Source organism: Chaetodon trifascialis, chromosome 21 (assembly GCF_039877785.1).
Source record: "Chaetodon trifascialis isolate fChaTrf1 chromosome 21, fChaTrf1.hap1, whole genome shotgun sequence".
In the NCBI taxonomy this organism is placed as follows: Eukaryota; Metazoa; Chordata; class Actinopteri; order Chaetodontiformes; family Chaetodontidae; genus Chaetodon; species Chaetodon trifascialis.
Window position 1 is genome coordinate 13,178,676 of NC_092076.1, and position 12,716 is coordinate 13,191,391.

At 42.1% G+C, this 12,716-nt stretch overlaps 1 protein-coding gene across 2 annotated transcripts in view; it reads right to left on the bottom strand.

Moving 5' to 3' along the window:
- Nucleotides 1–1,358: 1,358 nt before the first annotated feature.
- Nucleotides 1,359–12,716, bottom strand: part of itga3b (integrin, alpha 3b) — a 28,443-nt gene continuing 17,085 nt past the window's right edge. The window contains exons 4-26 of one of the 2 annotated variants that reach the window (XM_070989858.1): nucleotides 12,180–12,429; nucleotides 11,871–11,969; nucleotides 11,494–11,698; nucleotides 10,510–10,703; nucleotides 10,073–10,161; nucleotides 9,836–9,972; nucleotides 9,332–9,418; nucleotides 9,176–9,243; nucleotides 8,814–8,959; nucleotides 8,443–8,589; nucleotides 8,218–8,315; nucleotides 6,331–6,499; nucleotides 6,097–6,171; nucleotides 5,917–5,996; nucleotides 5,645–5,722; nucleotides 5,397–5,499; nucleotides 4,912–5,088; nucleotides 4,047–4,178; nucleotides 3,648–3,761; nucleotides 3,160–3,258; nucleotides 2,945–3,070; nucleotides 2,598–2,754; nucleotides 1,359–2,236 (exon numbers count right to left, since the gene is read on the bottom strand). In XM_070989858.1, coding sequence (XP_070845959.1) covers nucleotides 2,644–2,754; nucleotides 2,945–3,070; nucleotides 3,160–3,258; nucleotides 3,648–3,761; nucleotides 4,047–4,178; nucleotides 4,912–5,088; nucleotides 5,397–5,499; nucleotides 5,645–5,722; nucleotides 5,917–5,996; nucleotides 6,097–6,171; nucleotides 6,331–6,499; nucleotides 8,218–8,315; nucleotides 8,443–8,589; nucleotides 8,814–8,959; nucleotides 9,176–9,243; nucleotides 9,332–9,418; nucleotides 9,836–9,972; nucleotides 10,073–10,161; nucleotides 10,510–10,703; nucleotides 11,494–11,698; nucleotides 11,871–11,969; nucleotides 12,180–12,429 — 2,784 coding nt within the window. In that variant the 3' untranslated portion in view covers nucleotides 1,359–2,236; nucleotides 2,598–2,643. The remainder of the gene's footprint in view (nucleotides 2,237–2,597; nucleotides 2,755–2,944; nucleotides 3,071–3,159; nucleotides 3,259–3,647; nucleotides 3,762–4,046; nucleotides 4,179–4,911; nucleotides 5,089–5,396; nucleotides 5,500–5,644; nucleotides 5,723–5,916; nucleotides 5,997–6,096; nucleotides 6,172–6,330; nucleotides 6,500–8,217; nucleotides 8,316–8,442; nucleotides 8,590–8,813; nucleotides 8,960–9,175; nucleotides 9,244–9,331; nucleotides 9,419–9,835; nucleotides 9,973–10,072; nucleotides 10,162–10,509; nucleotides 10,704–11,493; nucleotides 11,699–11,870; nucleotides 11,970–12,179; nucleotides 12,430–12,716) is intronic. The other variant, XM_070989857.1, reaches the window with a different exon arrangement.

The following is a 12,716-nucleotide window of genomic DNA, read 5'->3' on the forward strand; positions in this document are numbered from 1 at the left end:
GAAGGCATTTTGGAATATTTGATTTTGTTGCTTTTTGTTGGATCCTCAGCATTTCTACAATAAAGACATTGGATATGTGTTCTGCCTATGCATTCAGACAGAATCGTATATATGAGGTAAATACATTCCAATGAACTATGGATGGATAAGATCAACACGCTGTAGAACATAACACATATGCTTTTACTCACAGGGCCCAAACATACAGTATTACTCACCATTATGAGCAATTGACGGGACAGTGCAGGTTTGGTTTATGGTTTGCTGTTTTTCTGGTCCCTGCTGACATTAAAATGACAGAACATGCTTACTGATCTTCAATCAGATATTGCTTCATACAACATCTAAAAAACTGAAAAAGCTGGGAAGCTGCTGAGGTTGATGCACACACCTATGCATAGCCAGGGATAAACACCCATAACAAACTTTGGCAGAGAATGATAGGCAACCTCCTCAAAAATATCCTTTTATGAATCATCCACATGTCACTATACTTCCAAGATGGAAAAAAAAATGAGGGCAGCAATTAAACACAAAAGTTTGTTAAAAACAATTTAATTACATTGAAACTGCACAGTACAGAACATCATCACCACATAGAACAGAGCTTGGCCATTGGTTTCAGCCCTTCACTCTTCACTCACAGAGTCAATGGAGCCTCTGCAGCAGCCACGGTCACAACCTGTGAGCTCTCAGGTAAGACAACACTTAGTCCCATCAGAGACCGCTCAGTAATGGTCTTCTCCTGGTCCAGTCTACTTCCAGAGCTGCAGGGTGACCTCAGCTGGGGCCACAATGGCTTGAAACAATCCAAGTGTCAGCTTACTGTCTCGTACAAAAATGCAAAATTCAGGGACAGTGAAACAACAAAGGCCAATGACGTATGCATTCATTCAAATAGTGAATCCAACAAGACTTGTTGCTATGTACAATTTTTAACATGACTATCTATGCTGGAGTTTACAGTCTCCAGACATCTATAGTCTCATGCATTATTTAATCCAGTGTCCATGACTCCCTGTGTGTGATATTGTCTGAAAGATATCCAGATATAGAGAAGATATCTTCACTGAAATAACACAAGACAGTGTAATAAATAATAATCAAGTGCGCCCCTATTGTCTCATCAATACAACTGTAAGACTAATTCTGCATACAGACTAGAAGCTATTGCTTTTCAACTTGTTGCAGGGGTGACTGGACAACTCTTGCTGTGGAATTCACCGTAGCCAATTAAAACAAGTCCAGATGGGCTATAAAATGTATTATTCACCAGTGAGTGCCAATCTTTCTACAGTTCTCTATTTATTCCCTGAAACAGGGACATCATTTCTCTGCGTGGCCTGAAAAACAGTCACTTTTCTTTTGCATATGATGTCAGCGTCACAACCATAACTGCCTTTGAGATGCTGGTCTGCTCACCAAACACTGACATGGACACTCACATAAAGACGTGTGTTCACTCATAACAGAGTGGATGCTGGTCAACATACTTTAAGTGCAGTTTCAAAGTGATCTTCCAAACGACTACTGTAGGTTAAAACCCTTACATAGACTACAACCACTGACCACAAAGTGATGCCTGCGGACAGACATACACTCACAGAGATAATCAATAGACTCATTCCTCTGATTAGAGAGCAAACCAGACATGGTGGAAAACAGCATGATGAATGAGCAGCAACTGTGCTCAGAGGATTCAGAATGGGAAAAAAAGAAATGAAAACATACATGCAAACCAGTTCAGTACATAAAAACTTGCGACATAATCAAAACAATTTACAATTTGCTCTTGAATGCAAGCCACATTCTAATGTACAACACCGCATTCATCAAAAATACTTAACAAATTACAATCTCTGAAACAAAATGTTCAGCATATTGCACTGGAAAAGTTGAAATCTACTGAAGTAAAAAAACAAAAACAAAACAAAACAAAAAAACTGAATGCACTATCCATAGTTGGTCCATGCACAAGTCCACGTGGCTCGACCGTGCCCAATGTTCTTTGTTCGGCCTGTGTCAAACCAGAGTGATGGTGAGCGGTTCAGGGTCCAAAGTAAAGGCCTCAGTAGTAGTAATGCTGCATCTCTGTCCAGTTGGTGATCCAGTACTTTTTCTGTGGCTCCTCAGCCTGAAATCCCAGATTGAACTGATAGCGTTCAGCCTTGCGAATTTTCACCCCCTGGTGCTTTGGCATTATGCGGTAGTAGACGGCTCGCTTGAAGAATCCAAGCTAGAGGGGAAAGAGAAAGAGAGAAGGAGGTGACATTAAGGAGGATGCACATACACAGCAGGAGAGCTGGGATTAATGACGTGTTGAGAAGGAGATTTACGATTCATAGGCTGAGGAAAATCAAGTTAGGCAAAAGATAAACCCACACTGAGTAAGACCAGATAAAGCAGTGAAGAAAGACATGATATGAATATCAGCAGCGCAATGCAGAGTATAAGCCTGAAAGTGAAGTAGAAGCAATGTTAGATAGATGCAAACAGCAGACATGAAAGAGAAAGTTTAGTGGTAAACAATCACACCCCAAGCTTAGCGCTGTAATTAACAGTATCCAAAGAAAATCCATTTGTAGGGGTGATGTTACCCAAAAGCCCCACTGGTGAGTGCTGTTGGGGGACCCATGAGGGCCCTCAGTAGTCCTCGGTCAGCCTCTCTGTCTCAGAGGGCTGGATCTTCATCTCAGCCTTCTGGGCCTTGGCCTCATACATCTCCCTCCTGCTGGCCCTCTGGAAGAAGCCACACTGCAGGTGGAGGGTGCATGGGAGGGGTGGTAAGTCAAAGGTTAGACTAATGGCTCGATATGAAGGTTATAGATCAGATGAATGGCTCAACAGCTATCATATAATCCAGAGTGGACTGCTGGTGTGACTAAAAAAACAGTACATGTGGGGAGTGTAATCAAAGTGCAGTCAGTGCAAGAATGATTCTCACCTTCCATAATATAAGAATGATAATTCCCAGCAGTAGAACTCCTGCTACAACTGCAGAGATGATGATCCATAGCGGGAGCTCATAGGGTGTCTCCACCCACTCCACTGGCTCTATTTCTACTGTGAACTACAAGAAAGGTGGAGAGAGTCAAGTAAAATCATCTCATCATTATAATCAGCATTGTCACCATCATCATCATCATCTTCACAACACACCATGTTGGTCTGGCTGTCCATCTTGATGGTTGGTTTATCCGTAATGAGCTTCAGCGTGGCTTGACCTCTGACCGTAACTCTCAGAGCGTTGAAATAGTCCTGCAGAGACACAAAAATGTGCAGCATTGGAGCATTTTCAAGACAAGTCAAAGGGATGTAAAGGCCAGAACCCTGAAAACTCACTGATGCTACTGCTGGGTATGAAATTATTTCGCAACATTTGGTACATGGCTAAAATCTTACCAGTAGTGTGCAATAAATATGCAAGAATATGATACACTGGATGGCTTATTTTCAATGCTAACCAACCAACAGGAGGTTTATCCCAGTAGTGCACGTGCTAAGCAAGACTGCAACTGGAGTGAATATAACATATATTCATTATTGTTGTTTCCAAACCGAAGAAGGAAGAAGCTGTGCAGAATTTGATGAAATTATTCATTATGTGTGGTTGCCCGCCTGTGCGTGGCTGTAGGTGGCGAGCTCACCTCTAGCATTGTGCTGTTCCACAAACGGGAGCGGACATAAATCTCGGCCTTGTTCGTCATGTTGAGCAGCGGGCAGGTAAATGTCACACACCGAGCTGTTCCCTTGGAGCATTCCTTCAACACACGATGAGGAAGAACGATTATACATGTGAACAAACATGGACAATAACACCATTTTGCTTTTTTCAGTCAATAAACCTCAAAAAGGCCTGTTAGCTATTAGCTATGAGAAAGGCTACCAACAGGATTGCATTTGTGATTCAGAGTGAAACATGTCTACATCTGCCAGATGCAATATGCTGCAGACATTCATTGTCTTTCTGAATATAGGTGATCCCTTTTTTTAATATCATACTTATGAATTCTGAGAGTGTTGGATAAGACAGGTCCGCTTCTTACCAACAGGTAGGTCTCTTTGCGATGAGAGAGCAGTGTGATGGCTGCCTGTGGCTCATTGATGAGTGGCTTGGTTGTCTCATCGTCATCCACCACGATCTGCCGTTTCGTACGCGTTCGTCTCCTCTCTGACAACTGGAAGACGAGAGCGGGAGAAGGGAAAATGAAAGGAGGAAGCAGAGGAGACAGAGACATGACATCAGAGGGCTCGTGGTAATTACTGGTTTTGATAAAGACATTACCAAATTCTTCTCAGAATAGCATTGTCATTTCCACCGTCTATATCTGGGCTGCACACATTATGACTTTCTATTTGGGGCTCTGTGAGGTTTGCATGTGGCGACACACAATTTTTTTTTTCCCCAAATGTATTTCTGAACAGCTGTGGTTTGGCATGGAGACCATTTTCACACCACTTTTCTACCACTCACAGTTACTCAGACTGCTCTGACTGCTTCAGTTCACACTCACGTCAGGATGAATTACAGCACATGCAACAAGCCTGTGAACAGCACTATACACAACAGCAGCAGAGTCAAAGTACACTTAGTCTTGCTTCATGTCAGCCTGGTTTTATTTATGCACTGTTAACATTTATTACCCGAAGATATCTGAGCTGTAAACTCACATAGCTGCTACTGCATGGCTCTAAGGATAGCAACTTTGTGTTTAGTGCTACAAAAGTTCATCGTGCCAAGCTAACATGGTGAACATGCTACAGTACACCTGCTAAATATCAGTATGTCAACATTGTCATGCAAGCTAGAATTAGCATTTCACCCAAAGTGCAACTGTGCATGAGGGTGATAAAATACTCTTCAATTGGCTCCTGAGGAAAAGGTGCGTATCGTGTCTTTAAGATCCTTACAGTGAGGTTGAGCAGGTTGACAACTTCTCCAGGAGGGCTACATTCCATCTCTGATTCCCCAGTGACAACAATCTTCGTCAGGTACAGCAGCCACTTGCCGTTGGCTACCTCAAAGGGCCACTCAAACTCCACAGCCAGGGTCCCCATGTCTCCCAGAAGCTGTCCCCCCATGTTCACCTAGTGGTGAAAAAAGTCAGCAGCACAAAAAGAGACAACTTTAATCAAAGAGATGGTGTGAAATAACAATATGGTGCGACTGTGACTTTGGAACTCCTAAATAGTATCCACCCCTGGTCATGCTTACACCACAAACCATAGCTCACATAACAATTCCTTCCCCACGCAATATTAAACTTCTGAGGAATAAAAGCTCTGGCTTCAAAGACAGGGTGGAGATGACGGAAATGTGGGTGAGTAGCACATATTGTAGATGCAATATACAATCCTGGAGGTCTAACACAGCCCGAGTGGTGGAGGTGACTCACATTGAAGGTGAACTCCACCAGACTGCCCACGTCACTGGTGTTGACCATGGCTGACTCGCCCATCACTGTCCCACCGAATTTTGTTTGCACCACCGTCTTCGTTCTGGACAGGGTGAGAGTTTGAAATGACTATGCAGTGTAAAAACTGACGAGGACAGAAATGCGAGGTGACATACAGTATCCGTGGCATTACTGTGATCTTTACTGGATATACAGTGCGTCATGGGATGTTAGATAATGGGACTCACATGGAGAAGGAGGGGGTGATGATGTTTTCAATCAGCAGGACCACAGGCAGAGGCTTCAGGTCACTCTGCTCACTAAGACTGAAGAAACAACCCTTATTGCAACAGTGTGTGCCAGAGTAATATTACATTACAGCCTCAATGAACACTCAATGATTACAATGCAACTTTAAATTTTGCACTAATTAAAAAAATGCTGTACTGTGGAATCAAAACTGGGACGAAAGCCTTTTATATAAAGGAGATACAATGCTGCATCAATGTTAAGCACTTACGTGGACAGAAGCAGCTGGGACTCAATCTCTTGTGTGTCCAGATTGATCCCTGGCGTCTCAAACAGGAGAACAAGTGACACCTGATAATGAAAGGAAGAGAATGAGAAGTGTCATCTTACCAGGGGAATAAGAATAGTTAAGAGTCATGAAAGAAAATCAGTGAGTGTTATTAGAACTTACCTTTTCATTGCCTTTAAGTGGATTCCCCAGGTCACAAGTCACTGTGCCATTCGACCTGCACTGCACATCGTGGTCCTGAACATACAGTTAATATAAATTTATCAATTCAAGTGACTGGAGATGCATGTTCAAGAAGGAGAATTGCAGCTAAGCTACTTTCACATACTGGTGACAAACAAAAAGAAAATTTAAATGGACATTTGTCAGTTCTCTGCTGCCCTCCAGTGGACGTACCGCAGACCTGACGCCAGAATATGTCAGTGCATCAGGGATGGTGACATTGAGCGTGGCCTGGTGGGCATCTTCAGCCAGCTTCCCTGGACCAGGAAAGTTGGTCACCTCCACCATCAGCCTTATTATCTTCATACCGCTGTGGAACTGAAGCACCTGGAATTTGTCCTGCCTGCACACAGAGATGAATTGGACAAAATGTTCAATTCATTCACATGTGTTTCAATGATCATTTCTGGCTGTTTAATACATTCACTTATTCATATCTGCTTTCACCATCCTAATGCTCAAATTCATGTTTATTGAAAAAAAAACTGTGATTGTTACACATTAACAAGGGAAGACTCAAATAAAGCCACTATATATTGACATTACAGGAATTGTTTAGACATTTGGGATATACGCTTTTTCACAGAGAGTTGATGAGAAACTCCATATTACACATGTCTGTATGCAAAATATGAAACTACAGCCAGGAGGTGGCAAATTAGCTTAGCATAAAAACTGGGAACAGGGGAAAACTGCTAGCCTGTTTGTGTCCAAAGGTACTTTTATGGATTAAACAAACATAATATAACATGTTATATCCCTCTTTCAAGTCTTCCTGCCATAATGCGTAATTGCTGACTTCAATGCTATCATTGTTTGCCTCAGCTGCTTGGTTGACATGAAGCTAGTAGAGAGGACAAGACAGCACAACACTGGAACGAAAGCCAAATATCAGACAAACAAAAATGGTGTGGTCTTTAATGTCTCGTCAAATTTTCAGGAATAATTTGACAATTTGGGAAATATGCTAATGCTTTTCTTCCGAGACTTGGATGAGAAGATCGATAGCCAGTGTTGGGAAAGTTCACTCTCTACATGAACTAGTTCAAAGTTCAGTTCACAAATTTTAAAATGAACTAGTTCATAGTTCTTTTTTCCCATTTGTTGCTGCAAGCTATTATTTTTCGAAATTATTGACAGCCCATATAGAACCACAGACAGCAATCATGTTAGCAGTTTTAACACTGTAACTATGGGTCAAATTTCATCTTCATATCCAATTTTGAATCCTTATCTAACCAGGGTTTACATTAGCTTTGAGGGGACAGCATTTCCCCATTCCTGCTTTAACGCTTTGTTGCTGTCCATTCAGTCCACACTAGTAGCAGCTGCAGCTTTCACCCCATGTGACTGAAGTACGGATTTTCTTTTTGAAAGCCGGCGGTCAAAGTTTGCACAGAAATGTAAGATTTTTCCCATCCTCACCGACCTTGACATAAAACTCGTTTAAATGATCATACGACGCCTCCATGCTGCTTTGTCGCCTACATGCTGCTGTTGCCTACATACTGCTGTTGCCTACATACTGGTTTTTGTTTTGATGACGCATGCGGCGATGCGACACTGGTGGCTGGTGTTGCCAGTTTGGGTGTTTTTTCCGCTACATATTAAGGCCTGTTTACGGTGTGTTTTAGCCAGGTTTTCGCCTGGAAGGCTCTATAGAAATCTGGCGAGTTCGTGAACTATCGTTCAATGAACGCATTCAGGCACAACACTGTCGATAGCACTCTCATGTCTGAGTGCTAAATATGAAGCTAATGCTCGCAGTCATTTAGGTTAGCTCAGCACAAAAACTGGAAACTAGCCTAGCTCTGTCAGGGTAACTGTGATGTAATTAGTGTGATTAAGAGACATTGGTAGTTGAACTTTGTTATTGTTGGACAGGGCCAGCTTGCTGCTTCCAATGTGTCAAGCCTTTTTGCTAAGATGAGATAACCAGGTGCTGCCCATACCTTCATATTTACTGTACAGACATGAAAGGGGTGTCAACATGGTTTCTGTAGCAGCTTTAAAGACCCTTGTCAGTCAGAGAGGGCCTTATTGTTCAGAATTTCATTTCACCTGGGGTAGGGCTTTTCCTTTTCATCAACAAACTGAGCTGCCACCTGCAGATTACTGCTGCATTTGTTGTCTGAGCCACACTCCTTCTGGAAGTTAACCTGCGGGAAAGGCAAACAAATAATTGTACATCAGTCCTTACAGGAGGACTATCACATCTGCAGTGCTTCACCATCTATAGTTATTTCGAATGCAACTTGTGAATGTAGCATATGCACCACTCCATACCTCAGCTCTCTGAGAGAGCTTCCGCTCCTGGCTGAGAATTGGGAAGAAGTCCAGGTTCTGCACGGAACGTCTGGATTTAGGTTTTTGTTCCTGTAAGGATATGTTGAGGGAAAAGACCACTGGTTCCAGTTTGTCCCTCACAGGCGCCTATAGAATCACCCAAGAATCTTACATTAGCTTCAATCACACACACACGGTGACCAGGCAGCAGCACCTTCTCAAATAAAACAATGTAAATGTCCACAGCAGTAAATAAAACATACAAATGCATGAATTCACATTACTACACACACACACACACACACACACACACACACACACACACACACACAAACACACACAGAGTATGGTTATATATATTGAAACCTTACCACTACAATCAGCTTCAGAGAATGACACTTGGATTTGGAAGATGCCAGGCTCAGGAGGCCGGTGTATGTGTCGTCGTTATTGTCTTGAAAACGGACACGTGGGCTTCTTCTTCTCTCCATATCGGCCTCCACTGTGTACTTTACCGCTTTACAAAGAAGAAATACATACGGTACATATCAGAACATCAGCATCTATGAGCAGCCAGCAAACCACCATCTCTACAGCCTGTAAATATGTAGATATTCACTAGATTCAAACTTGCAGCCTTTATTTTATACAATTTGAAATTATGATTCATTTACACATTACTTGGTTTGTCATTGACAGAAAACAGCAACTGAAGTGAAGCAAAACTGCTTACTGATATTTTTCTTGAAGTCTTTGTTTCCGTTGCTTAGAGTGAAAGACATACACAGAGTTGCTGTAATGCTGTAAAACACAAAGAAGAATTGATCCATTGTCAAGCAAAACTGAACAAGCCAACATGAGAATTTGATATTTTGCAGAGACATCTCACCATGGTGTATTTCCAGGACATTGATTATGGTCCACAATCTTTGGCTCAACAGTGAAGTCCTGAGTTAAGTGGATGACTGGTCGGGCCCTGAAGACAAAAACAATGAAAACAGCGATCAAACCTCAGCTGTATCATCTTATGAATACACATATTTGCCACTTACAAGACATGTGCTACTAACTGCAGCAAAACATGTTAATATCTTCCTTGTGATTTCTATCCTTGTATATCTTAGCTGGTGCAAGGTGAAATCTTTGTCCTTCTGCTATATTTTCACGAAGAAGAAAAGAATTTCAAAAGATTCAAGTTTGATCTTCTTTAACCAAAAACATCTGTAAGACATTAAAAAAAAAAAAAAACAGCATGTCACTGGACTTACTCAACACAACGACCCATAATAATATTTCATTTTAAGGGAAATTGTAAAACAACAACAACAACAACAAAGAATTGACCAAATAATGTCATGCCAATGTTTCTGTTTAGCCCCTCTCTAGTTTCTACCTGAGCAGGGCCACGCGGTCGTCCAGAGAGCCGACTAAGATGTCTGGGTAGCTGTTGTCATCCATGTCCATCCCTCCATTGATGGAGTAGCCGAAAGTCCTGAACCCTCCATTTCCCACTGACTTCCCCTCAATCACCTATAGAGGGCAGCATTGACATAAGGGAAACCAACACAATAAATCTGGTCCTTTCCAAACGATCTCTGAAGTGTATCTGTGGCTTAAAGTCAGGCGTTACCTGACTGGGCTCCTGTGAGATTCCCTTTTTACTTCCCATCCATACGTAAACCTTTCCTGTGTCGTGGAATGGAGCTCCCACGGCAAAGTCTGCAGATATGAACAACTGAGTGAAATATCAAGGGGAAGCATGCAAACACAGCCTGCTGAGAATAAGCTAAGGGAGGTCTGTGTGTGGAATATATTAGTCCTCTAGGTGGCGGCATAGCACTATTTAATGATTAGTAAATTACCAGTCGGACTAAAATGCACTTTAACTACAACTACTTGCATAACCATTTCTCAGAGTACATCATATTGTAGCTGAAGCAGCAGTTTGAATGCAATTATTTCGCCTCATTGGAGTTTTGAAGACGTGTTTCCTTGCTTGAGGTGCTGACTTGATTCCCTTCATCCCTGCTCCGCGCAAAAACAAATGTTTTGAGTTCACAGTCGTACCTTGGAAGCCATCTTGGTTGACATCACCAATAGCAGCCAGTGCAAAGCCAAACGCAGAGGCTGATGGACCCTTGAGCACCATGGTGGCGGTCTTTTGGAAAGATCCATTCTCATTCATGAAGATGTACACTGCTCCTCCCTGATCCTGCATGCGGTCAAAGTAAAATGGAGCACCCACGATCAGGTCATTCCAACTGTAAGGAAATATCCAAAAATATGTTTTAATATGCAAATACATGCATGCATACATCGTAAATATGACCAGACATTACATATAATTCACCAACATTGAGTTCCTTGCGTCTCAAATGCACATATTCCTTAAATCCTACAGACCCAACAAGATTTCACCCATGTATTAAGGGGGAAACATAATTTCAGCATGATGTCATGATGAACGCCTTATCTCAGCTGCTGAAAGGACAGGTTTTCTCCTCTCATCTCAGCTCAGCTCGTACATACATCAGTGTCATGCATTCTAAGCATAACAGGCCAGATCATAGCTACAGAGCATTCAAGCATGATGTTCAAAAGCACGAGATACGGTTACAGGCAATCCACTGACACAAGCAAACAGACCACTTTTCTTCTTTTTCATCTGTGAATTTAGAATTATGAGCAGCTCGTGCTTGAAAAATGGCATTTGATGGAGGAGTATTTCTAAATGAATGAACTGCCAGCCATTTCCTTTAGTCCCTTGTAATGAAGGATGGATTTTTACTTGATTTTTTTTTTCTGTTTAGATTTTAATTGAAAATGAGTTCCAAATTGAGTTTGTTCTCAAATCAAGGCCATAATGGATAAAGAACAGTCTCTTTTATTTCCAGCATGGAAAAAGCCACATTACGCTTTTGAAAAATCAGCAGTATATCAGCAGTAGCCTGATCAAGTGCACGGTGGAGGGCTCAATATTCAAAATGTACTGTAAAAAACAGAAAAAGCTAAAGATAGTATTGACTTTCAGCGTGGTGTGCAGAGACGCACTCGTCATTGTTGAGGTCGGTGACAATCAGGCTGCTCCCAAAGTACGAGCCCACTTGTTCCCCGGGAATGATGAGCGCTGGCTCGAGGTTTTTGTTGGTCTTTGTCCCGAATATGACTGAGCCTTTGGATTCGTCTCTCGGAGACCCCGTCACCACTGTGTAATCGTCATGGCTGAGGAGCTTTTTGTCCTCAAGAACTGAATAACCTGTGGAAGAAGGCATTTGACAGACATGGTTAAACTGTCATCTGACCATCATAAAAGCAATGCAGGCCTTTTTAAATAGCACAGATAAAATAGGATGTGATAATTCAGAGTCTAGATCAGAATTGAAAACCATGTTTAAAAAAACAATTCACACTGTAAACTGTATATTTACCCATATAACTGTTTCGTCTTTTCAGCTGGCCGAAGTCTTTGCCTATAGAGTCCCAGGCGTTTGCTGGATCTGGATCTCTCCATGTTAGATGAACATTTCCTTTATAACAAAGCAGAATTAGACAACAATATTATGTCTGCTTCATGGACAATGAACAGGTTTCCCAGACAGAGAATAATCCCAGTGTTAGACTAACACTAGAATTTAGCAGACTTGCACAGGGTTTAATCCCCGTCTGTGGAACCAGCCCATTATTTCAACGTTAAGAAAAAAACACACTCTTTTTGCTGTTAACTCCTCAGTGCTCACCTTGCCACACGTAGCTGCCTGTAGCGCCAATGTAGACGTCAGTGTCTGTCATGCCGCCTGAGATGCCCATGCTGCACATGCCCTCCAGCTCCATGTCGAAGTTGGGGTTGCAGACCTCATAGCTGTAAGTCTGCCAGTCATCGTTGGGGTCAAAGGTCAGGTCGTTACTCCTGACAAAGCACTTTCCTATCATCCGCCGCTGCTCCTCTGCGCCGCTTTTGATGATCTTCACGTAGCGGTGCCCGCATGCCTAGTTACCAGAGAAGAGTGTGTATGGGCTGTGTAATCGCTCTAATTTACAATGTGTCAAATCTGGCAACCTCTTCTGATGATGTTCGCATACTGAGATTAAATCAGCGCTAGCCTTATTAAAAAATAATGTTCTATGTACATTCTTCTGTACAGTGTACATCAAACATAAACGATGGCTGAGAGGGAAAAAGAATCCTTTAAAGTAAATGAAATGCCCATGAAATGAAAACAAAACAGCAAGTCATTTCCTGATAATTACAGCAGCACTGCCTGTTTTTGCTTTAC